The sequence below is a fragment of the Vipera berus genome (genome assembly GCF_964194415.1).
Source record: "Vipera berus genome assembly, chromosome: 3".
Taxonomy (NCBI): domain Eukaryota; kingdom Metazoa; phylum Chordata; class Lepidosauria; order Squamata; family Viperidae; genus Vipera; species Vipera berus.
In genome coordinates this window covers 89,570,039-89,597,866 of record NC_138204.1, presented here as the reverse complement: position 1 = coordinate 89,597,866, position 27,828 = coordinate 89,570,039, and the positions used below count along the sequence as shown (strand labels likewise).

General features: G+C 37.7%; 1 protein-coding gene across 1 annotated transcript in view; it reads right to left on the bottom strand.

Moving 5' to 3' along the window:
• Positions 1-494: 494 nt before the first annotated feature.
• Positions 495-27,828, bottom strand: part of SLC30A7 (solute carrier family 30 member 7) — a 37,191-nt gene continuing 9,857 nt past the window's right edge. Inside the window, exons 6-11 of the mRNA XM_081324959.1 lie at positions 27,563-27,700; positions 24,284-24,334; positions 20,038-20,173; positions 7,690-7,780; positions 6,757-6,906; positions 495-4,787 (exon numbers count right to left, since the gene is read on the bottom strand). Coding sequence (XP_081181085.1) covers positions 4,740-4,787; positions 6,757-6,906; positions 7,690-7,780; positions 20,038-20,173; positions 24,284-24,334; positions 27,563-27,700 — 614 coding nt within the window. The 3' untranslated portion in view covers positions 495-4,739. The remainder of the gene's footprint in view (positions 4,788-6,756; positions 6,907-7,689; positions 7,781-20,037; positions 20,174-24,283; positions 24,335-27,562; positions 27,701-27,828) is intronic.

Here is a 27,828-nt window from a genome sequence, read left to right as displayed (position 1 = left end):
ACTCAAAAAGATCTCTACTCTGCCTCTAGAGCAAGCCGGAGGTATCCATTTGCAACTATATATGATGTAGAAAATGGACCTTGGCAGTTGGTTCAATGTACTGTTTATATTGACGACTCCTTCTCTGTGCTGTTTTCCAGAGATTTAGAGGTTCCTCCAAAAGATTTTCAAGGGAGATTAAGGGATGCCATCTTTTCTGTGCCATTTCCATGAAGAGGTGCCTCAACTCAACATTGCCTTGAGTTTGTGCAGAAAGAGTGGGAAATAAATCTACCCAACCAACCTCACATTATCTCTGCATTTTTTTTATTCACATATTGTGTTTTACTAATACGTGGCTTAGCATGCTGTGCGAGACCAGCTGCTGTTGTGCATCAACCACAATGTACAGCTTATTAAGGTCTATGACACCTCTATCTTTTTTGCCAATTAGAAGAGAACTTAAGAATGCTCTAAAAACGTATTTCACTCCCAAGAACTACATAAACAATCCATGACCTTTTAAAAAAAAGTTTTATTGATAAGAAAAATTGATCCCAAATATCATGTCAAACATTTTTGCTGTTTCAATAAAGACTGTATTAAAGTAGAAGAAAATCCAATAAAATGTTCAATATTGCACTGACAGCAAATCAGACTGGCCGCTAGCTATATTATTTTCAAGTTTATGTCCAGTATATTATCTTCAGCTACCACTTTGAATTTATCGGTAACTAAATTCCTTAAATTGTACAAAACACCAGGGCTTTAGAAATTAAATAAAAGACATTTTCAGAAAGTAAGAGTTTCGCCATTTTCTCATGCAGAAGAATGTATGGCTAGGCCATAAATGCAATCTATAATCTTTAATTTAAATTGGGGCTTGGCAACAAGACACACCACCACTAAATAGTGGTTACTGATCTCAAAAGTTAAAAATAGGCAGCTGAAATCCTATTAAATCAGTGTTCTCAAGTCAGAATTTGGACTATTAGAAATTTGACAGCTACAGGTTGCATAGTGATTCATGCTGCCTGAACAGACTGCAGACCCCTGCATATATATTTTTTATTTATCAAATTTATTTGCTGCCCATCTTGTGGTTCAAGGCGACTGAGTGGCAAGTTTTGGGAATCGATATCATAGCAACCAGGCCTCAGTAAATAAAATCTGCAAACAATGCTTTTAGTATTTCATTACAGTGAAACTTTCCCCTCAAGACAGTAGGAGAATAAAAAGAGAAAAACCCATCTGTGCTAAAGCTTAGTCACAGGTTCAAAGTAAATTTACTCATTAGTGTGAGACAACCCTTTTAAGGTTATAAAAAAATTGCAAAAAGATCAGGTCAAAGTAGGAAGTAGTGGGAATTATAATGGAGGCGGGAAGCAGAACTCTGAGAAAAATGCATATTGAAGCACTTTCTGTGGCAAAATAAAAGCAGAATCAAGATTTAAGCAATTTAGAACAAAACAGGATAATCTTCTAAACTGGACAAAGTATGGGTTTCATCTAAATCAGGGGTAGGCAACCTCGGCTCTTTTATGACTCCTGGACTTCAACACCCAGAATTCCTGAGTCAGCTGACTCAGGAATTCTGGGAGTTGAAATCCATGAGTCATAAAAGAGCCGAGGTTGCCAACCCCTGATCTAAATCATACCAACCATATTTGCAAAGAAATACTACAGTTCTCCCCTGGAAAACATAATTAATTTCACTGGTTTCAGTCCCCCCCACCCGGCAAAACCAGCCAGTGATATTTCCACTGCCAGTCTCAATTTCTTCATCTGCCAACAATATTCATTTGATAAAGTGCAGCTAGCATCTCTTCTAAAAACTTTGGCCACAGTTAGACCAGTACTTTGTTTAGTAGCCAAGACTCTGAATAAAACTGCAAGTATTCAGTTTTAGAAATGAAAAAGCACTGGGGGGAAAAAAACCAGGTTATTCAAGTCGCTGGTTCCATCTGTAGAAAATAATGTCCTAAACTCTCAGCTACGTTGGGCAGCCTACTTTCCCTCAAGTATTAAACACCTCCTAAGATTAAGCCTAATACTTTGAACTTAAAAAGTATAAAGAACACTTTTTCGTTCATATTATCTATCTGGAGCTTAGTGGGCAATGAACCTGTTCTACAAATCTCCTAAGTTAAATGTCTTGTGATGACAGACCAAAATATACATTTGTTTAGGGAGTGAGCTCTCTGCTGCACTATATGGTTCCAAGGCAACACATTCATTCAACGTACGTTATTTTGCCAAAAGTTAGATAAAAGCACGTTTCAGTGCCACATATTTGGCAAAAGTATAATTTAACATGCTTTGCTGTTTGATATTTGGCTGAGAGAAGTCAGCAGCAATAAAGAGGACTACAGCCTGCAAAAACAAAACAAAGAGCATATTAACCCCACTAAAAAGGGTGAGCAGTTTCCAGCGTCTCTTATTTAAGGCACACCCAAGATTTAGAACGTGCCAACAAAAGCCACTGCAACAGTCATGTCAAAAGCATAAGCAAAATTTGGACAGATGCACAAATCATTGGAATAAGTTGATTTCCTTATTTGAAGAAGTGATTACAAGTATTCAACAACACGTTAACAACCTGTGTCAGCAAACCCTTTCTCTGAAAAAGATTCAGAGGCGATGGGGCTTCATATTAATCTACACAGAGCTAAATAATTACCTCCCTGGGAAAAAATAATATTTCTGCACCAAGTGAAAACAGCACAAACTTTCCCCCGGGGAAATCTGTTCCCATTGTCTTTTATGAATGAGGGAAATAAGAAAACAGAAATACACAAAACAGTTTTCATTGTGTCTTATGGAAAGGAAGGAGGCCCAATTACGCTACTGTGCAAAAATAATGAATCAAAACTTATATTAGGGTTTAAATTACAGGTTGCACAAAAATACATTTCTAACAGTAAGCAAAACAAAGCAGGGTTAGAAATTAAACAACCAGTAAAACATTAAAAATAATAAAAAGTTATTCCCATAAAAACAGAAAATCCACACTACAGTTTTTTCCAATATAAAATTCAGGTCCATTTTATGTATTTCTGATGCCCAATACAATTTCATGCAAGGAATAAAAAAAACAATTGTATTTTTAAAAAAACATTTCTGACCATGAGTAAATGCTAGCCTTCATTTTTCTAGGCAAGCTCATCTTGCTTGCATCACACAGTTTTATTACAATTGTCTTAAAAAGTATAGTGATTTCTGTTGATTTGACAAATAATGAATTGGGGCTTTCCATATTAACTTAAAAGGGAGACTAGCTTCTGATCAACTTCAGTTCCAACATTAGGAACAGCAAAATGCATATGTAGCATTCTATCCAAATAAAACCTTTAAATATTACACTTGCACAGTGGGATGTATAGACAGAAGACGTACTACCTAGACATGTTCCTGTGAAGTTTTGAAAGAACTTTAATTATGATGGAGAATAGCAGCACAGACAATATTGGCAGAGCCAGTCACTGAATAATTAAGTGCTAGAAAATGCTGCTGTAAGATTTATAGGTCCTACAAGAAACTGATGAAAAAAACCTCTTTGAATATGGGGTTTGATTTAGGAAAACTCCTTATATTCAGTTAAAATCTGAATGTTAAAACCTAAGTCAATGCAGATAATGGTGAAATTGCCAGAAGAATATCCTGGATTCACATTCATAAGAGGGTCAAATAATTTGTTAAGTAAACATACAGAATACAAAATAAAATCATGTATTGTCTGTTGGCTAATATAAAAAACCCCTTCTATCAAAATAAATGTATCCAACATAAAGGGTTCAGAAAGGAAATGGTAATGCAAGAAGAGGCAAATCCATAACCTTCCTTTTGAGCATTTCATAAAGGTTAAATTTAAAAAACCCTAATTATTTACTGCAAGACTTGGCCATGATGAAAACAATTAAAAGACATCAGATCGGAGGAAGACATTCTTGCAAGATATCCTTTTGCACACTGGCTACATGTAGTAACACCCAATTACTGTCAGGATGCTGCAGAATTAGCAGCCAAGATTTTAATTCACGGTGATGAAACATTCTGCAAGCGCGTTTCGCGTATCCATTTTAACTTTGTATTTGAAAACTGAAGAGTCGTCTCCCCGAGAAACTTTAAAATGTAACATTAACAGGGAATCCATCATCTCTGTATTCAATTACACATTTACAGCACACCAATTGCAAGCAAAAACTTTTACTGGTACAAGTCACAGCCATAAAAATTAATAAAAATCCCCAATGTTTCCTATCTGTGCTGACAGATACTTTGATAAAAAAAGGCACTCTGAAAACCCAATATGGTTTGGTTCATTAAGTTTGCAAAGTACAAACAGTCTCATAAACAGTTATGCTGTAGAATGTCAACCACTGTGACATTACACCCCAAAGTAATTTCTGCTTAATTTCTCCCTCTCTGCAATAATACCGGTTCTGTGGGAACAAGAAATCTCTGCCACAGCAGCAATTTTACAGAAAGCACAGTCAATGATTGCAACCACACATCTGTATTGGTAAGTCTGCTGTCGGCAGGAACAAACTTGGCAAAGAATCCACAAAGTTTTGGAGCTCCTGTAAGTCAATCCCAGATCATTCAAGATGAGGCCTCTTTTCGTGTTCTCTTCTGCTAATCAAACGGCAGGAGACTTTGCTGGGAAACGGAGACCAGGAGTTTCAATTCCAAAGGAAGAACAAAGTCTTAAAATGACATTACTAGAACGCTTTGGTCCAAAGAGGAGATGAAGAGGTTCGCTACATAGTGGCAAAGTCAATTTGTACGTACAGTTGCCTCACTCCAGCCTGCAAACACAAGGAAGAAAAGGCACATATATGAATAGAATAGAGCTGGAAGATACCTTGGAGGTCTTCTAGTCCAGCCCCCTGCTCAAGTAGGAGAACCTATAACATCTCAGACAAGTGACTGTCTAGCCCACAGGTCTGCAACCCGCGGCTCCGGAGCCGCATGCGGCTCTTTCAGCCGTCTCCTGCGGCTCCCAGTCCTCTGCCATGTGCAGTCCAAAAAAAAAGCGGGACTAAAAAAGTTCAATCAATTCAAATATGCAGGGTAGGTGCATATCTCGCCTTGGCTCCACTCTTCAGTCAAACCCTGTTCTGCGCATGTACGCGCATGTGCACACATTTTTTGTGGCTCCCAGTTTTTCCTTTTGTGAGGGAACCGGTTCCGAGTGGCTCTTTCACTGTTTCAGGTTGCTGACCCCCTGGTCTAGCCTCTTCTTAAAAATCTCCAGGGATGGAGCAACCACGATTTCTGGAGTCAAGCTGTTCCACTGGTTAATTGTCCTCACTGTCAGGAAGTTTCTCCTTAATTCCAGGTTGTTTCTCGCTTTGATCAGTTTCCAATGAGAACAAGTGAACCACATTTCCAATGCAGGGATGTCCAACCTTAGCAACATAATGGCTTGTGGACTTCACCTCCCAGCATGGCTGGCTGGGAATTTTGAGAATTCCAATCCACAAGTCATAAAGTTGCCAAGGTTGGACATCCCTGCTATAAAGCCACTCAATGTGATCTGTCATGGAAGTGACTGGCAAATCATCGGAGGTCTGCTCTGTTTGGGAAAAACAACCATTGTAGACCAATGGTTGAGATGTAGGATCGAAGAGACCCAGGTTCAATTTGCCAGAGATCACTGCATGACTGTGGGTCAGTTACTCTCTCATCCCAACTCTCCAAATACTGTTTCCAATAGAAAAGCAGATATAAATTCAATAAACATGACCACTACTATGCATGAACAGTTCCAATTAATAAGATGGCACCATAGCGAGCTCTTAATTTCATTATTCCTTGGTCTTACGATCATAAAAACAAATCAATTTTTCTGGTTCAAAATATTTTCTTGGCAACCTTTGCAACTTTATGACTTGTAGACTCGAATTTTGTGGTGTGCAACACTTAATGTAATGAAAATGAGAACTAGCCAATATGTAAGACTTTTATGATCCACAAAGAAAAATTTAAAAAATACACATACAATGACACAATAAACATCACTGGACTGACTCTATTTTAAAGTTCAGAATCTCACAGATTTACACTGTGTGCACAATTATTAGGCAAGTAAGTATTTTGACCATATCAGCATTTTCATGCATAGTTTCCACCTCCAAGCTGTATAAACTTGAATGCTTAGTGGATATAAGCACCGATGTGTATTTGTGTAATGAGGGAGGGAGATCAACACCCTATATCAAGGTGTGCATAATTATTAGGCAGCTTCTTTTCGTCAGGCAAAATGGGCCAAAAAAGAGATTTAACTGACTCTGAAAAGTCAAACATTGTAAAAAGTCTTTCAGAGGGATGCAGCACTCTTGAAATTGCTAAGACATTGGGGCATGATTACAGAACCATCAAATGTTTTGTTGCAAATAGTCAACAGCATGGCAAGAAACGTGTCAAGAAAAAAAGATGCACATTAACTGCCAAAGATTTGAGAAGAATCAAATGTGAAGCTACCAGGAACCCAGAACAAAAGAGGCAAATTTACTCCCTGTGAAGTGATCCACAGACCAAAACTCAACAGAAAAGTTATATTTGTAAAGCTAAACAGCATCTATCTAGAAATAAGTGTAAATAGAATTTAATATAGAATTTAAATTCATAAATAAGGCTTCTTGCAAATCCTGAACTTTATATCCCAACTTTATTTTTAACAGGTTAAAAACTGTTATACCTTAATGAAATTTTCCTCAGTTGCTAAAAGCAGGATCGTAACTTATAACTTAGGTATACAAATGCAAATTTTACCTGAGTAAAAATGTTGTGAGTTTGGCTTAATATCCACTTTGCATCAGCATCTGGAGCTACAAACAGTTTCAAAGTCCCTATGTAAACATCAGTACAAAGAGTCCAGAAATGAGGATCGTGCAAATTGTAAACTCCTTGCAATTGTTGAACCTAAAATACAGAATTTAGTATGTTAGTCTTTCCTTCTTTTTAACAGAGTGGTTTATAAGAACCAATTAATCCCAACCCTGAATAATTCTATGTACTCTGTTACATAATAAGCAAAATGAATTCCCTCAAAAAATGTCCAATTATTATTTTTTTCCTTTAAGACCAAATATAGTAAGTCAGTCTCAGTCTAATTTTGAAGACAGGGTTTCTTTTCCCAATTTCTGTTCCTGAAAAAAAAAAGTTTCCTTCAAGCTATTAAGTACACTATTAAAATCCCAGGTTATGAAAACAATCATAAAACCAGCTTTGCACAAAATCCTAAACAAAACTTATGTTCATTCTCACATTAACCCCAGAATAAACACATTGCATTAAGGCTTTAAAACTATATGAGGAACAGGGTTATAACTTAACAGTGTTAACTGATAATAATGTTTTTAACATAATTTGCCTTCAGATGTTTTAGACCACCTGCCAAGGTCCAAAAGACATCTGCAAGTATCACGTTGCGGAAAACTGTATTGGCGTACAAAATTGAAAGTTAGTCTGGTCATTAATGTTACTTGTTTGTTGATTCTTTCTACAGTTATGAGAATGAGGTTTCAATTTGTATAGAATGAAAATTGCCCACTTTTACAAATTTGTTTCATCAGATAAGAATTGTTAATTACTAAGAGAATTGAATATGTTTTCCTGGAGGACAGGTGTTCTCCAGATGTTAAACATCTGCTGCTGCTCTATTTGAGGTGTGTATTGCAAACCAATCAAAATACTATAACTTACCCGTTGATAGCATTGAGGCAAAGCACTGTCTAGAGAAGGAGGCGTTCGCTGCATCAAAATTCCAATGGATTCTCTCAGGAGTGGAACAACACTAGAAATATTATTTAAAGTTATCTGATAGATATATAGACAGACAGACAGACGAATACAACATACTGGAATTAAGTTCATTCTGATGAAGAGATATTCTTAGTTAACAACAGTCGGGAGTGCTGGGATAGTAGTCGGTAAGCAATGTGGTCACAACATCTTGCTTTACGACTGCATCATTTATCAACATAAATTCCACTTCCAATTGTAGTTATATTTGAGGACCACCTCTTTTCAAAACATTATGCTAAAACTGAATTGTCCAAATGTAACCATTGTTGATTAATTTACATATCCTAAATAGCCATCCCCCCCCTCTCAAATTTATTAACTAGGGTTATTTCTCATGGGGAAAAAAGAGGATTGAGACTACTATTCAACAACGTACAATTCTATTTTGACTCAGGTGCTTGACAAAAATGGCAACACAGATAGAAAAAAGAAATACGATGGCTCTGTAGGGTCAGTTACAATGATAGCTAAAACAACTCTCAAAATAGAGAATATATACATTATTAAAAAAGGATACTTGCTTCTGTTTCTGGTTTAGAAAAAGTTTTATTTATAATCCAAAATAAATAAGGAAAGGGGTGCAAGTAGGGGACAACACAAGGAGAAAGATCACAGAACGAAATTAATAGGTACATGTTCAGCCATAATTAAATGACTTGTCTAAAACAGCCATCTCTGCATTTCTTGAAATAAGGGAATCCAGGGATTTTAGCAGAGCTCAAGCAGGAAGCATTTGGAAACAATTTAAAGGCTCCATTCAACAACGGTAAAATAAGCATATTGAGGTATCAGAGGAGACCCACAATTCCCATGATAAATGATTTAGAATCACAGATCATATACAGCTGCACTGCTCAGAATACTGAGAATTTTAAGTCCCTAATATCAGGAATACTGACCTCACCACAGTTATCTGTGGAGTGTGGATGTACAACACAACACACATTATGTTCTTATGCTAACTTCACTACTTATGTACCTGTGTATGATATCACATTGCAAATACAAAACGATTGTGCTGTCACATCATGATGCACATTTTGTCAATTTGGTACTATTACGATTAGGATCAAATGCCGTGACTTCGCAATAGTATTTATTACATTTGGAATATTATCAGGAATCTTCAGAGGTCTGGTTTGGAATTTTTTAATAACACCATAAAATGGATGAAAAGTCTATGTAGTTTCCTATCCAGATTAAGCACTTCATTACTAGCTTTAATCCCACTTTAGGACCATCAGAAATATAAAGGTAAAATAAGGCTTAAATAATATCCAGGGGGAAGAAAGTGAATTAGAGACAAAGCTCTTAGGCAGAAAAGTTATACCTTCAAATTTTCCAAATTCTCCATATATCTCGTAATAACTTCTTTTCAAAAGGCTGGTATATGCACAGAATTAGAAAAATATGCTGTAAACATTATTCACATGATAATTTCCCACTACAAGCTTGTCCATAATGGAAATTAACCATTCAACATCAGCATTATTGCGTTATTATCTGTGTATACTTTCTCTGTGGGAAAAGTGATAAATGAATATTTAACACCAATAAAGGCCTCAGAATTCTATAAGGCTAAGAGATTATTGATTGCCAGCCAACCAAGTGGTTTTCCACAACTATCAGAACAGAGAAGGACCTTAATCCAAATAGCCTAATCAATTTACGGCTACCATGGCATGGACACGAAGGCAAGTAAGTACTCTTTGAAAAGAAAAGAAAATTTAGTTTCCCTAGAGCCAGATGGTTAATGGGAGGTTTAGTGGGATCCAAGAGAGGGTAGAATTTTTATTTTTATTTTTAATCCCATTTATATCCCGCCCTTCTCCAAAGACTCAGGGCAGCTTACAATCTAAAGCACAAATCAATGTGCTTAGCAGTTAGAATTACCCTCTGCAGTAAATTATTTTATTCTTAGTTTTAATAATATTTCAGGGAGACTTTAAAAGCAGAGCCATACAAGAAGACTTAAAGTGAAGTTCAGCTGAAACATGTGGAAAAAGTGAATCAGAGCAATTATTCCTTTAGAAACAAAGAACTGCAAAATCAATTCTAAACCTCTTTATCTAGATGATCTCATAAGCCTTTTGAGGTCATTTAGATCATGGGTGCTGCAAGTCTTGATATGTCCTAGAAGGACCTATCCAGATGTAAAGAATTTTACTTTCAGAAAGTGCATAGATAGCCCATCTGCAATGCTTAACAAAGACTCCTTTGTTATTTCTGCATACAACATTTTTAACAACAACTGTAAGCAATCTGGTTGTAGTTTCCCACATTTGGCACTTGCAAATAACAGTCTGGTGGTTATACTGCTTATTAATATATGACTGCATTGGAAAGTTATATTAGATGCTATTTTGGCTTATATATTTAAACAACTGATAATATTGTGGATATTGTGGTATAACTGTTTATACTACTCGTATGCTTGACCTTGGCTGATCTTGAAAAGCAAAGAAAGGCTGGATCTAGTTTAGGACTGAATGAGAGACATCAGAAAATGTCCATAATTATAGTTAGATTGGGATGTCAAAAAAGCATCCCATAAGAAGGTAATGGTAAACCACTTCCATATAGGAAAAGTATTTAGGCATGGCCATGAAGTCACAATCAACCCCCCCCCTCCTCTTGGGAGATTTTATTTTTCCTGAGTTTAAAATATTATTTTCATATATCAAAGGTATTATTTGTATTGCTGCTCTATGTTTTTGGAGTTAATTGGTTCCAAGCTGTGTGTTACCTGGATCTCCAACATAATAGTTACAGAAATCTCCCTTGTCCATCTGATTTTATTTTGCTCTGGATTCTTTTTATTTTCAACAAGAAGGAAGCTCACAAAGCGAAGGGTGAGCTTTAGTGCTTAGCATAATCTTTATTCCCAGTGTGTCCCTGGGCCTTTCACGGACACTCATAGAAGACAAAAATGATAAGGGTTACAATGGAGTGCTGACTGTGTATGCCCACTACCCAGAAAAAGAAAGCATCCTGAAAGGGTAGATCAGGGTTAGGCAACCTTGGCTCTTTTATGACTCGTGGACTTCAACTCCCAGAATTCCTGAGCCAGGCTGGGAGTTGAAGTCCATGAGTCATAAAAGAGCCAAGGTTGCCTACCCCTGGGATAGATGAAGTAGAGTGAACCTACTAAAGTTGCCTTTGATTTCAAAGGTGTTTTGTAATGCCCATTCAGAGCAGCCGTTTTGTTCACATGCAAGCTCCCACCTAAAAGAATATCTAGAAGATGCTCTCAAAAGTCCAAATATGCTCACAAGTCCAAAGTGGAGAATACTTTCATTTAATAAAGATCCGAGAAATATTGCTGTCCTGTGTAGCTATCCTTACCCTATGAGCTGCTTGAAGCACATGTGTGCAGAAAAGCAGTGTACAAATTAAAACAATATGACTCAACGGAGAGGTAAACTGCAGGAATCCTTGAATTATTTTACTACTGTGATTAAAATGCAAATGAAAGAAAAATAGGGGCTTTCCTCAAGTCACAAGCAGTTTGCACGATAAGGAGAGATGTTCCACCATATTCAGCCCAATAAAGGAAATAATTCAGCACATTAAATCTAATGTGAAATAACTGTAACAATATCTAAAGAGTAAAGTAAGTGGGTGGGAAGACAATCATGCCTAGAAAGGATCAAAGGAGGGCCATCCTTAATCCTTACACTTTGTGCCTACCCTTTTTTACTCTGGTCCTATTCAGTGGAACAAAGCACTATAGGAAAAGGAAAAATTGCCTGCATGCCTTGAAGCATCTTACCAACCAAACTAATGGGACTAATTTCACCTCAGAATGTGGAAAAATGTGTGTGTGTGTGTGGAGAGAGAGAGAGAGAGAGAGAGAGAGAGAGAGAGAGAGAGAGAGAGAGAGAGAATGAGAGAGAATGTGTGTAACATGGTGACATGCTACTGATTACTCCAGAAGTTTGGGAGTTTTTTCATGGAAAACGTAGACTGTTAAATAAAGGTTCTTGAAAGCTCTTCCATTTCTAAAGTCACATTTAAAAATTGCAAAAAAAATATTTTTTAAAAAAATAGTCCTGAGAATACTGTAAAACTGCAAATCTGAGATAGCAGATACTTGTAATTTCTCTTTGTAATTATTTGTTGTTCATCCAAATCAAAGTAAACAATACCACGATAAATATTTTACCCTATTAGGAATATTTCTTAAGAGCTATGCATGTTCATTTCAGGGACTTTATTTTGAATTATTAAGTTTTTAAAGTTTAATGGGCCACTTAATGTGGACCAAGGCAATAAAAGAAAGAAATGTTTGACACAACATTGTTATAGTGCTATATTTTTTGGCATGTATTGCCAAAAACTGATATTTGCTTGCAGTTTTCGACAAAAAACACCCACTGGCTAAAATACGTTGCTTTAATGACTGCTGCGTTTTATGACCACCACAAAAATAAGTCACAAAATCGGGCATGGTCACATGGTGACCCGCTTAACAACTGCCACAACTCAGGACTGTAATTGCAGGCTCAATTACAGTTATATGTTAAGGTTTACCTGAATTAAAACGTAGTATGTAGGGTAAATTCAATGCATAGTCGTCAGGCTAAGCCCAAGAATGACAAACAGCAACCCAGTCAGATTTCAGTTTTTTATTTGTTTACACCGGGGGTCTTCAAACGTGGCCCTTTTATGACTTGTGGACTTCAACTCCCAGAATTCCTCGGCCAGCATGCCTGGCCGAGGAATTCTGGGAATTGAAGTCCACAAATCATAAAAGGGCCATGTTTGAAGACCCCTGGTTTACACGCAGTAGAAAAGAATCTTGCCAGACTAAACCCGCACTACTCTCACCGTAAAGGATGGCTATCCTTACTCTCTTGCTCGGTCTCCTATCTTGCCTCTTGGTCGTGCTGCCTTTTGTCTCACTCTCTTTTTTGGAAATGTTGCTCCCACCTTCCTAAAAAACTGCCCCTTCACTGAAATCCCATCACACCAGCTCCCCCTCGGTGGGCACCATCTCTCACAATAGCACTTTAGTTCTAACAGAACAAAGCACACACTATCTCTGTCAAGGAAAGGAAGACATTATCATGGCAGGATTGGCATAACGTGCTAAGCTAAAATCAAAAGCACATGTGATGCCTTAGACCAGGGGTAGGCAACCTTGGCTCTTTTATAACTCGTGGACTTCAACTCCCAGAATTCCTGAGCCAGCATGGCTCAGCTTGGAAACCTCTCTCTTTCCCCTCAGCATGGCTGGCTCAGGAACTCTGGGAGTTGAAGTCCATGAGTCATAAAAGAGCCAAGGTTGCCTACCCCTGGCTTAGAATGATATATGAACCAAATCTTTGCATGATGTATACCTGCATGTTTGTTCAGGTAGTCATGGTTTGGCACCGAACTAAGCAGCCACAGTACACTCTCACAGATCCCATAAGCAGCCCTCCCTCCAAAACTGCAGCCATGAGCAACTACATTAATACAGCTTTCCTGTGAGTTTTCCCACTGCAGATCTTCACCTGTAAGGATATAATGGAATAGAGTTGCCATATTTACATCACTTCATGGCATGTAGCATACAGTTATATGCCTAATTCTGCTGTTATAGGCACTAATGTATCACAGCAAATATATCTGGAATGTATTAATGTAAATTCAGACCCAGATCAAAAAAGTGGAGAATGTGGAAAAGAATGAGCCATTACTTCCAAACCAAAGATGGAAATTTAAGTTGACCAATTTACATGGCACGGATTTTTTTTAAAGAAAACAATCTCTTCTGATTACGCAGGAAAAACCACCATTCTACTGTATTAAAAACAGGCCTCAGTTAAACTTCAAAATAATTTCCTTTCAAGCTAGTTCATTCCACCACTGAATAAATACATGAAAACAACTGCATGTTTCTAACAGGAAAATTAAATTTACTCTAATGTGAAACACTGAGTTTAGGCAAATTGGCATTCGGAATCAAGTGTCCTATTAACCACAACTTCCATCACTGCATGCTCTTTACAAATTCCTTTTCTGTGATGGACATTATTTTTAATCAAAAAGATTGATTTTTAAAAGTTTAGAATCAAGTTTTGTTGCAAGAAGTGAACTAGCACTGAATTCTAGGCAGAGTTATTGCCCATTTTATGTTGTTAAAATGACAGGACAGCTTGACTAGAATTCTTAATCAGTTAATCAAGATTTAAAAAGTATGCCTATGTCAATATGAACCCTGCAAAAGCAATATAAGAACTAGGACACATCTTTAGAAAATTGAATAAAAACGTTTTCTAACACTTGAGTCCCAAATCAATGTATTTTTATGTGCTTCTGGTTACTACCTTTCTATCATATTTTCAAATAAAAAGAACAAGTGAAACACAATATGAATCCTTATACTTCCCAGGCACAGCTATCACAAATAAATACATTTATTTTAAATTGCAATGGCAGATACTATTTTGCCAGATGAACACCAAGGGATGTAACCCTATCAAGTTTCATTTTCAGAAAAGAGAAATCTTCTATAGAATAAGATAATAGAAAGTTTTCCAGTTTATACCGTGGTGAATGAAACTATTACACTTCAGACTTTCAGAAAAGATAAATGTAAAAAATAGGAAAGACATTCTGTGCCAGCTTCCAAAACAATATTTTACTACCTCCTATGAAACAACGTATACTCCCTTCTTGCAACATATACTCCCTTCTTGCCATAGAACAGTGATGGCGAACCTTTTAGAGACCGAATGCCCAAACCTCCCCCCTGCCCGCAGGGCCACCTACCGCCTCTGTGGCTCACCACAGCAGATCGCCCAGGTGGTCCAGCAGTTACATGGTGGCCACACCCTCTGCCCTCGCCCTGCATCATCTGCGCATGATGGGAGCACAAGGGCAGAGTCTTGTCCCTGCTGCCCGGCTGCCATGTCCTTGGCTGCGCTGCTCCACGCGGGCTGCTCCCGGGGGCCACTCTCCTCCGGGGGGCTGCTGGGGAGGAGGGGGCCGCAGGGGGAGGCAGGGCTGGGGCAACAGCGCACATGCCCACAGACAGGGCTCTGAGTGCCCCGCTCTGGTACACGTGCCATAGGTTCTCCACCACTGCCATAGAAGGTCCACAAATATATATTGTTAAGTCATTCAAAGCATAATCTATCACTTCAGCTAGGCATGGGACAACAAAACATAGACAGTGATGGTAAGGCACTTGTATACTTGAAATTTTAGTCTTGGATCCAATTGGGCTAGTTCTCCTGGCAGTTGACATTCTGTCATCCAAACTGATCTTATTTATACAGGTAGTCCTTGACTTACAACAGTTCATTTAGTGACTGTTCAAAGGTACAACAGCACTGAAAAAAGTGACTTATGACCATTTTTTACACTTACGACCACTGCAGCATCCACATGGTCACATGATCAAAATTCGGATGCTTGGCTACGGACTCATATTTATGACGGTTGCAGATCACATGATCCTGTGATCAACTTTTGTGACCTTCTGACAAGCAAAGTCAACGGAGAAGCTAGATTCACTTAACCACTGTGTAACTGAACAAAGGCAGTAATTCACTTAACAATTGTGGCAAAAAAGGTCGTAAAATGGGGCAAAGCTCACTTAACAACTCTCTCGCTTAGCAACAGCAATGTTGGACTCAATTGTGGTTGTAAGTTGAGGACTACCTGTGTACTTCCCCCCCCCCTCTCTCTCTCTCACACACACACACACACGCAGTGCAAACGGAAGTGATGAACCTAATGATCTGGCATAAAAACTGTGTCCTACAGTAGATTGAGTGTGTTGTCCATAAAGCGGCTTTCCAATCAAGGTGTCACCCAGATGTGTGGGCTTCAATTTCCAGAATAGTCTGGATGCTGACTAGAGCAGACATGTCAAACACAAGGCCTGGGGGCCAGATCCGGCCCGCAAAGTGGTTTCATGTGGCCCCTGAAGCCATCCTGCTGCCTTGGCCCTGGCCCAGAGACCCTCCTTCTGCCAGAGACCCCCAGATCTGTCCCACTCCTGCCCAGGCCCCCATAGGCCCCCTTGATGGCAATGATGTAGAGCTGGCCATGCCCACCCAGTAGGCCATACACACTCCAGCTGCACCCACCCAGTAGGCCACGCCCACCCAGGCCATACCCACCAGGCCCCCCGAGGGCAACCACAATGCTGATGTGGCCCTCAATGAAATTGAGTTTGACACCCCTGGACTAGAGCATCCAGACTATGGAACGCTGGACTATATTAGGTCATTCAAATTGTTGGCCAGGAAACTAATAGGTAAAAGCTAATTTTACTCATAATATCTGGTATTTTTCCCAAAACTAGTGTGTCAAGTAGTGATTTATCACAAGACAAGGTGGCAAGATATTTTAACTTTTGCTCATTCTGGTTCTTTGGTTATCTTTTGCTAATAGTGAATCCTGGATGTGCAAAAGATAAAATAATTCTCATTAGTTTTTGCATCTGAAAAGGTTTTTGCTATCACCATGACCATAGGAACAGGAAATTTCACTAAAGATAAAAAAGAGAACTAGTGTGGTGGTTAAAGTGCTGGACCAAGCGCAGGCAGTCACAGTTCAAGTCTCCCCTCAGCCATGAAGGCTCACTGGATGACTTTGGGCCTGTCATTGTCTCTCAACTCAACCTACTCACAGGACGGCCTTGTAGGATAAAATAGAAGAGCAGGCACTATATACATTGACTCAGCCTCTGAACAAAAGCTGCAGCAGAAAACTAAGAGTCATAAGCACATGATTTTGAGTTTGAGAAGTATCCTTTGGATTTAATTTGGATGCCCAACTTTAAATTCAACCATTTTTTAAAATGCTGATGCAATAGTGTATAGAGAATGTAATTATTTTTAAAATTTTTCAATCAATTCTCTACATGTGCTTGCTGACATATATGTTTTCACCTGAAGTATCCTTCTAAAGAAATCCTCATATTCAATTACCAAGAATGCTTAGTTCAGCACCACAATCTCTCTACTTACTCATTTATGCCATTAATCTACCTTCTTTCTAATTTGCAAAAGCAAATGCAGTATGTTTAGCAGTATGCATGTGTGGTTCACCAGTTTGCAGTCTGATGTTTACACCAAACGGAATTTATGATCTAGCAAATGTTGAGCCTCTATTTTACAGCCTGGAAATGCTCTGCTGGAGAAACAGAGTGATCTCACTGTTCTCAGTGTTAAACTGTAATAATGAACAGTTTAAATCAATCCCTGTTATCAAAATACAGGAAGTCTGCAGAGTCAAAGCATAATGGTAATTAAGTTGAAGGCCAGTTCACCCAAACTTTGTTTAAACAGATGGGCTAATGCAATACAATGTTCTTTGTGCAATACACAAAAAATATGCAAGCCCAAGACTTATTCCTCTGCTCAGGGTCTTTTCAGAATCAGACCACATGGAAATGGGCTATATATTTCTTCTTGAAGCTGAATTTAAAAGAAGTAGGGGTTCTTCTCACAAGCTAGACAGAATTTTTAGTCTTACTTGCAACATCTTTTTATTCAAAAGCTTGGAAGCGTTAGCAATGTTAACTAGAAATTGGAAGAGGGGCTGCCTGCTTCTGGTTTTCTCTATTTAGATTGCTCCTTTACAAGGATTAGCAGCCAAACAATTGGGGATTATTATTCTTCAGGTCTTTCTCCATCATGTGTGCTATCACTCATTATTATTGCCTTTTTCCTGCTTATAACCCAATGGGTTATTCCTCCAACTCATGAAAATGAATGACATTCATTTTGATACTAAAATGGCAACATCCAGGCATTACTGGAAAACAGTTTCATAGTCCAAACAGAAAGTCACCAAATTCTATCAAGATACTGAAAAATTAATTTCCAAAATGGAATTTCAGAACTAAAATCAGCAGATCTGTTTTTATTTGGACTCTGGCTATTACAGACTGACTTAGATACAGCAACTAATAAAAGTATTATCATAATAATTGCACGTTTCTCTGTTATCTCACTTATACTGGGCTTCATATTTCACAACCTCTTCAAAATGTCTTCCCTTGTATATTAATGTGTTATCTACTATATGAAAGTAACTTCATACATCTGTTTAAATGTCCCAAGCCATAAGAAGATTATACAACAATCATGTGCTGGTTTTTAAAGGCATCATAAAATACCACTTTAACAACGCTTGAATTAAGAAAAATGGAAGAACAAATTTTTAATGTAATGCTTTCTAAATATAGAATTCTGCAATGTTATATTCTTCCAGAGAATGGTGTACAATTCAAATTAAAAGGACATGACAAAAATGGGAGCAAACATTCCCTGCAACCTATTGTAATGCAGTAATTTATATTCATCGGGTGGGGTTATGACTCTTTAAAATCGTAATCAACCTAAAAAAGAATCATGTAAAAAAACACTTGAAGCATATTATCTGACCATTGACTTCTCTGTACTACGTTTACAAATCAGTTCTCCATTGCTTTCGTCCTCTAGTAAAGGGATAAGAGTAGATCACCAATATTGTATTCTTCAGAATGTTATTTTGAAAGCAATTTTACACTCACATCTATTTTACAAAATATTTAAATTTATCTATTATATTTTAAGTTTTAAAAAACCCTGATGGGTTTGTAAATTTATCTGAACAAAGTATAATGTAGTTCATTATTAACATAAATTCAACTGCAACTGTCATTTCCACACGATGTTATGACACTGATCATGTGACAAATTATTATTAAATATTAGTGATACAGTGTTTGATTTAGCTTCTCAAAAATATTCATGTATCTTTAGCAGTGCCAGACAGCATGGCATTTAATAGGATATCTATAGACTCTGAAGCACTTGCACAAGTATTTTTATCTCCTATTTTAAATTACTAGCTTTTCAAAACAGAAAGAGTAAAGGAGAAAGAGTAATATAATTTTACAGCTCTTTTGTTATTGGATAACATGGCCTATTAGCTTATTTCAATAAAAAATAATTACAGAATGAGAAATGGAAGTAGCTATTTAAAAAATGTGAATCGAGATTTCAGGAATTAGGCAAAAGTATACTTCCCATTGAAAACATGATTTGCATATGATTTTCTTTTGGTAATTCCAAGCAGCTTTATAAAGATGTAAGGTTCTACTATTACCTTATTCAGTGGTGGGATTCAAACATGTGAACAACCAGTTCTCTGTGTGGATGCCGCTTCCGGAAGTCCATTCTGGGCCCAGGTAACAAAAAATTAGCTACCAGTTCTGCCGAAGTGGTGGAAACCGGCTGAATCCCACCACTGACCTTACTTAATATAAGTATTTTTTAAAAATATAATAAAAAATATTTATTTCTTGCCCAGCCTTAAATCCAATGCAATCATAATGGGTAGCTGTTTCACAACTAGTGTAGCCAAAGCCATTATTAGTAGTCCGAAGAGCTGAATTATTCTCCAAAAAAAGAAAACTTAAAATTGTACCAATAAATTAACAAACCCATATATAAACTGTTATTTATATTTTATAGGATCACCATCAAAAATAGTATAATTGTAACTTGCCTTTAAAAGGCAGTCAAGACATAATATGTACATTAATCCTAAATGACAAAAATAAATTGCATTGGCCTACCCAAAAAACTTTTGGCAAATTTGTATTTCAGAACTAAACCAGAAGCTTTTCATTTTAAAATTAAATATATTGTATCCATGTAGAATACTTAAAAATTATGTTGCCTTGCCAAAAATGTCATTATTACTGACATACAACAATGAAGTGTTAAAGCAACCAAATGTCTTGAAATCCCAGATTAAAATCTCTCCCAAAATAGGGATGGCCCTGCCCATTTTTGAATGGCAGCACTTGATATGCATGATAAATCTACTGCTGTCCTTGCCAGATTATTGAATGATTTTTGTACCTATGAGATCACCTCTACTGTTTCTTTGATTGAACACAATGCTACATAAACACAAATTCTGTATAGAAAGTGACCTCATACTAAAGCAAATGTATTATGTATAACCATTTTTATGTAGCACCTGGAAAATTAAAGGCAAACTACGCACTGAATCTGAGATCATTCTGGTTCTTTTGCAGCAACACGTAACTCAGTTGTGACTCAGGCACTTGACAGAAATAAAAATACCAATAGGGAAAAAAATACTGATGATTCTTTAAAACAAGCTTGGTTACAACAGTAATTAAAACAGAATTGTTATAGCTGGAACAAGTGACAACAAGGCCAGTGGTATTTGTTACAGTTCTAAACGCTGTGATTCTAAACCTTTACTGCTTAAAATGCTTACCTTACTCCAATAAGCAGAGCTATAAGCATCGAACAGATTGGATCAGCAATCATCAAACCATAGTTCTGCATCAGTATTGCAGATATGATTACACCAACACTTCCAAGGGTATCAGCAACAATGTGCAAAAATACACCTGCAAGAAAATACATATTGAGTAAAAGGTATCAATTTTTTTCCAAGATCAAATTTTCAAAGACACTTTAAATAAAGGGCCAGAGGATAACAGTACTGTACACCAGCGGCCCCCAACCTTTTGGGCACCAAGGACCGGTTCCGTGGTTTTTCCATGGACCAGAGGGGACGTGGTTTTGCATGCTGTCGGCATTCTGTGGATGGCGCTTCACTTATTTGCACGGCCCCGTTTTTGGCATGCCGCAGCCCGGTTCTAGTCCACGGACTGGGAGTTGGGGATGCCTGCTGTACACCGTCATTTACTTAATACACATTAACAATATTCCTCATATAACTAGTATCTGACTATTTGTCCCTTTTCTATTGCATTTTCAGCACAACAACCACACAATCTGCAGTGCACTCCTCCAAAAAATTTATTTGCAATACCACAAAGAAAGAAAACTTCCTTTTGGCAAAGGATTGCTGGGTTTTTGTTTGATTTTGGTTTTTTTGAATTAGCCTGGCAAAGAAGCAATTGTCTTAAAGTAAGGCATACGGTTGCTCTCCCTAGTGATAAACTGAAGTCAAAAATGCTATTCTATATGCTGCTATTTAATCAGAGAAAAATAAAACTGTAATAATCAAGTTAGTCATTTTATACGAAATGAGCATGTCAGAGGTTTTCGAACACAACTGTATGATACGCGAGTAGTATAGGAAGATCATTGAGCGCCCTCTGCAGTCACATAGTGGAAATGCAGATTAGAAAACAGGTTTTTTTTTAAAAAAGATATTATATAACACTTCAAAAATCAAATACTGATGAGGCTTGGGGATGGGGGATGGGGGGCAAACTGAGGACAGCTCTGTGAAAGTGGAACCAACAACTGCAGCAAAGACCAAGAAACCAGAAGTAGACCAGAAAGCCTCTCCATGTAAGGAAAGGATGGGAGATCACCTATGACAGAATCAGCTCTCAGCTCTCAGACACTGAAGACTTTTGAAGAACGGAATCAGAAAATAGGAACTACAAGATCAAAAATGTCAGTAACGGTCCATGCTTCTAATTTTAACTGACAAGATAGAAATGGTATTGAAAGTGGACTTAAACTGATAGGACAAGAGAATGTCTTAAAGAAGGATGTTTCACTGAATCTATAAAAGAAATTGCCTGAGGCTTTAAAATGTTCAAAGTGGAAATACTATGAAAAACCAAGAAATAACCTTGTAATTTTCTCCTACTCAGTTTACAAAAGAGGCTTGTAAAATATTTGAAGAACTCTGTGCAATGGGATAAAGAAGAAATGAAGAGAAATCAAATCCCATGACAATATTTGAATGAATTAAAGGTTAAGATTGTTAAAAGTTGGTTGATAAAGTGGGTGTGTTTGATCAAGGTTAAAACAAGACATGTTGTTACCTCTAGCAACCCTTTACAGACTTTCTGCTGACATCAGGACTGAAAGGATGAACTTTTATGGGTTTAGATTAGAGATGGAAAATGGAAACAAAGAGGTTGTTTAAGTTTTCTTTAAGCTTAGTTTGCATTAGATTATTCTTTCACTCTTCTTAATGGAAATTATATAAGATGATAGATAGATAGATAGATAGATAGATAGATAGATAGATAGATAGATAGATAGATAGAGATAGATAGATAGATAGATCACTAGCTTACATTTGTAAATGCAAATTAAAAATTGTAAATTTGTAAAGTGATAATTTACTTGCAATACATAAAGTTATAAAAAGGAAGTCATTTATATCAACATTGATTATAAGCTTAATTTTTCCACTGATTTTTTTTTCAAGTGTTCCAATGTCTTGGTAGTTAAAATATTGTTAACAACAGAAGCTGAAACAAGGATAAATGTGGTAGAAAATCAGAAGTTCTGTTGATCATTAGGAATTAGTCTGCTTGTTAGTGGTGCAAAACATTCTGGTTCTACAAAAATTTGAAAAGCTACACTGCAATATACAGGTGAAACTCGAAAAATTAGAATATCGTGCAAAAATTCATTTATTTCAGTAATGCAACTTAAAAGGGGAAACTAATATATGAGATAGACTCATTACATGCAAAGCAAGATAGTTCAAGCCGTGATTTGTCATAATTGTGATGATTATGGCGTACAGCTCATGAAAACCCCAAATCCACAATCTCAGAAAATTAGAATATTACATGCAATCAATAAAACAAGGAGTGTACATAGAACAATATCAGACCTCTGAAAAGTATAAGCATGCATATGTACTCAGTACTTGGTTTGGGCCCCTTTTGCAGCAATTACTGCCTCAATGCGGTGCGGCATGGAAGCTATCAGCCTGTGGCACTGCTGAGGTGTTATGAAAGACCAGGATGCTTTAATAGCGGCCTTCAGCTCTTCTGCATTGTTCGGTCTCATGTCTCTCATCTTTCTCTTGGCAATGCCCCATAGATTCTCTATGGGGTTCAGGTCAGGCGAGTTTGCTGGCCAATCAAGCACAGTAATCCCACAGTCACTGAACCAGGTTTTGGTGCTTTTGGCAGTGTGGGCAGGTGCCAAGTCCTGCTGGAAAATGAAGTCAGCATCCCCATAAAGCTCATCTGCAGAAGGAAGCATGAAGTGCTCCAAAATCTACTGGTAGACAGCCGCATTGACTCTGGACTTAATGAAGCACAGTGGACCAACACCAGCAGATGACATGGCTCCCCAAATCAACACAGTGGAAACTTCACACTGGACTTCAAGCATCTTGCAGTGTGTGCCTCTCCATTCTTCCTCCAGACTCTGGGTCCTTGGTTTCCAAATGAGATGCAAAGGTTGCTCTCATCAGAAAAGAGGACTTTGGACCACTGAGCAACAGACCAGGTCTGTTTTTCTTTAGCCCAGGTAAGACGCTTCTGACGTTGTTTGTTGTTCAGGAGTGGCTTGACAAGAGGAATACGACATTTGAAGCCCATGTCCAGGATTCGTCTGTGTGTGGTGGCTCTTGATGCACTGACTCCAGCCTCAGTCCACTCCTTGTGAAAGTCTCCAGCACTTTTGAATGGCCTTTTCCTGACAATCCTCTCCAGGCTGCGGTCATCCCTGCTGCTTGTGCACCTTTTTCTTCCACACTTTTCCCTTCCACGTAACTTTCTATTAATGTGCTTTGATACAGCACTTTGGGAACATCCAACTTCTTTTGCAATTACCTTTTGAGGCTTTCCCTCCTTATGGAGGGTGTCAATGATGGTTTTCTGCACAAATGTCACGTCAGCAGTCTTCCCCATGATTGTGATTCCTACTGAACCAGACTGAGAGACCATTTAAAGGCTCAGGAACCCTTTGCAGGTGTTATGGCTTAATTAGCTGATTAGAGTGGGACACTTTGAGCCTAGAATATTGCACCTTTTCACAATATTCTAATTTACTGAGATTGTGGATTTGGGGTTTGCATGAGCTGTACACCATAATCATCACAATTATGACAAATCACGGCTTGAGCTATCTTGCTTTGCATGTAATGAGTCTATCTCATATATTAGTTTCCCCTTTTAAGTTGCATTACTGAAATAAATGAACTTTTGCACGATATTCTAATTTTTCAAGTTTCACCTGTACTTAGACGTTAAAGTAATTGTATTTTTCCTAAGACTGTAAAATATTTCTGGTGCAAAAGAAGTCAGTTTAATAGAATTTTTGTGAGTTTTCTGCAGGTACTTTCTGTTTGCCTAATTTATCTTTTCCACTTGAAGGGTTACTCAAAGTATCTCAAGGTTTGGTAATATTTATTAATGTATTTTCAGAAGCAAGTCTATATTCTAAAAAATCTATTATTTCTTTACAGTATATATCAGCTCATGTACCTTTTAGGAAGAAAAGCATAACTAATTGAACTTACTGCCTTGATATAATTTAGTAGGATTCTGAAAGACAGACATCACCAACTTGCAAATATATGAACATTAGCTTGGAAATAGAAAAACTCCATATTTATTCATTTGTTTAATTCATTAACAGATTTTTTTAAAAAAAACTCATTTATCTGTTATTAATCTCAATAATTAATCTTATTGAATGTGTGGCATTAGATTTTCTCCAAACCCATACTAGATTTTTGTTTCACATTAGCCTAAATTTAACACAATGTATCTATATCATACCTTCTAAAATCTGTTTGCTGGATCCTGCAGCCATCTCAATGGGTTGATCATCTGTAAAAATGGTGCCAAGAAAAAAGACATTTATCCTTTCAATGTAGCTTTTGTTCTAAGAAATCATATTATATTTCAAACACAGCTTCCCAACCTTCATAGCCATAAGAAACCAGGCATTTACCGGTAAGTTAAAAATTAAAGTCTCCAAAACATAAGAAATTTCCAAAGTATTTTTATGCCTTGTTTTAATATAAGATAAAAACCAAACAAAGCGAGAAGTAATGTAGCCTCAACCACACTAAAAGTCTAATTGTTTAGTAAACAGAATAAATTCAGAGACAGGATTTCTAAGTAGTGAATAAGTCTGGATAGATTTTCAATTCACATTAAAGAATCAATAAGCACAGTTGCTTCTGCTTTAGCCAAATCAATCCCGGAAAATTATGCAGCTGCTTTAATGAATCACAGTCAGCTGTGGTACTCATGCTCCTGTGCATTTGAAAACACCTTTTTTAATCAAATTAAAAGTACTATAGAGTCACATGTGCAATACCCAAGTACAGTCAATCACTAGATTAAAAATCAAGAAGCCAAATTACAATCAAGATACTGTATAATAAGTGAAAATTAATATGAAAAGAAAATTAACATGCACAATTCAGGAAAGATTTCTCCTACGATATTACAAAGATTCGTACTGCTTTAAAGCTATACTATTAATATCTCATAGGGATGCGGTGGCTCAGTGAGTTAGTACGCTGAGCTTGTCGATCAGAAGGTCGGCAGTTTGGTGGGTCGAATCCCGAGTGCCACGTAACAGAGTGAGCGCCTGTTACTCGTCCCAGCTTCTGCCAACCTAGCAGTTCGAAAGCGCATAAAAATGCAAGTAGAAAAATAGGGACCACTACGGTGGGAAGGTAACAGTGTTCCGTGCGCCTTTGGCGTCTAGTCATGCCGGCCACATGACCACGGAGACGTCCTTGGACAAGCGTTGGCTCTTAGGCTTTGAAACAGAGATGAGCATCGGCCCCTAGAGTTGGAAACGACTAGCCCGCATGTGCGGGGGAACCTTTACCTTACCTATTAATATCTCAGTAGGTTCCTAGTACAATTCAGTATGTTAGTTTTAACCTCCGAAGTCCTTTATGGCTTTGCCCCAGGCAAACTCCTTCAAACGTTCTTCTCTATTCAGTCTTCTCATTTCAACAGGGATGAAGGTTTCCCCACCACTGTGTGTGAAATCTGGGGATGGCCTGTCACCAGATGCTCAATGGATTTTTTTTTAAAATAGTTTTTGTATATCTTTTAATCAATAACTATCACATGGACTTCAGACACTGGCTGAGTTCATCAGCATTTTATCAGTTTTCTAAATTATCATGGCTATTTTGATTCTGGTATAGCAAACCACCATTAGTTTTCTCAGAGTACATAAATATTACAACTAATTTTCTTTAAAAACAGAACGATGCAGAAAGGACCGTTAAACACTGACATGACAAGGGTTCTTTTTTGTTTGTTTGTTTAGTTATCCAGAGGGAAGAAGCTCTGCATATGTAAAGCTGCCCAATATTGCTCTTTCTCTAATAAATGCATTACATTTACTTGCCAAAATGTAATAAACAACAGCACAATTAGCATTATTTTCCTTCAGGGGTAGAAAGATAGTACTGCTGTATAATATTACTCTCAACACAATCCCATAAAAAATTTAGCTAAGTGACAGTACATAAATGTATTGAATAAATCCATGGAAATTAGAACCTAGATTTAGTTCCTTAACTACTACAGCATTCATACTGATCACAAAACACCTGCTTTACATAACAAAAATATGGTTTAAAGCAGAAGTAGAATGGCCGTTCTCTCCTCTGCATTTTTTACCTCTCTAAACTAAAATTCCCTGGTTCTTTTCAAAATGTGGTTAAAACTATCCTGTATCTTAAAGAAAATAAAAACAAGTGTAGTTTTAATTGCCACCTTTCATACAATATTTATATTTATATTTTTTATATTTAATTTAATTTCTATACCGCCCTTCTCCCGAAGGACTCAGGGCGGTGTACAGGGCAATACAATAAAAATACAATATACAAAAGTTTTTTTAAAAAAAATCCAATAAATTAGTACAGTAATATTTAAAATACCCCAAACCCATCAGACCAGGCCGGCTTGTTCAAATAAGTATGTTTTTAGGTCACGTCGGAAGGAGCGAAGGTCGGGAGACATCCGGAGCTCAACCAGTAAACAGTTCCAAAGGTCTGGCGCGCCCACAGAGAACGCCCTCCCCCTAGGGGTCGCCAGTCGACACTCTTTGACCGATGGCACCCTAAGGAGGCCCTCTCCGTGGGAGCGCACTGGACGGGAAGTAGATGCCGGCAGCAGGTGCTCCTGTAAGTAACCCGGACCCATGCCATTTAGGGCTTTATAGGTCATTACCAGCACCTTGAATCTTACCCGGAGGGCAACGGGAAGCCAATGCAGCTCGCGGAGTAGAGGTGTTACATGGGAGTATCATGAAACCCCCACCACCTCGCGCGGCTGCATTCTGCACCAGCTGAAGCCTCCGAGTAGTCCTCAAGGGCAGCCCCATGTAGAGAGCATTGCATATGTTTTTATGTTGATTTGTACACTACCCAAAGTTGGTCTATAAGGGAGATGGAGAGTTTCTAAATATGATACTTAAATATAAATACATATGGCACATCATATAGTCCAGGGTGTCAAACTGCCAGCCCATGGGCCAGTTTCATCATACCAAAGCCGCGCCCACCCCATTGCCAGCAATGCAAAAAGAGTCAAGATATGTCACGACACGTCGCGTAATGTGGTTTGACACCTGTGATATAGACAAATGTCCCAAAGATGCTTTTTCACGAGGCAACAGGACTTTCTTTTTTCTCTTGGAAGACATTTCCTCACGAAAAAGCATATTTGTGACAACCATGACCTGGATGACTGAGAATCTCCATAGACATATACACAAACTGAAGAATATGTACACATCACAATTTCTGTGGAGCAAACATATGATGCATGATGTAGATTAACCTTTTCTAGTAACTGAGGTAGGACCAAAGGTTTACTTACTATTTTCTTTCAAATCATTATTATTACAGAAACAACAGGAAATTGATTAGCTAGCCAAAGATAAAATTGAACAATTTTCATATCATCTTTGCTACTGGAAGGTTTTAGCATCTTTTTGTATCTCTAGAGGCATCCCATTTTGAAGACACATAGCATACAGATGGGCAAGCCTGCTACACATTCCCACATACCCACCATGGCAATAATCGTGAGAATGTCCATGCTCATGCCCATGGGAGTGTTCATGCCCATGCTTGGAATCATGACTGTGGCCATGTCCTCCATGACCATGGCTGAGACCCCCGTTAAACAGTGAATGGCTGTGTTCATGTCCTGCAGAAAGAAAATTATGTATGTTATTTATCATAATACATATCAAGATTGTGGATTTGATTAAGATAATAAAAAGCTTGTATGTTAAGAATCTAGCAGAAACAGCCAAATACATTCCAGTGTCCATG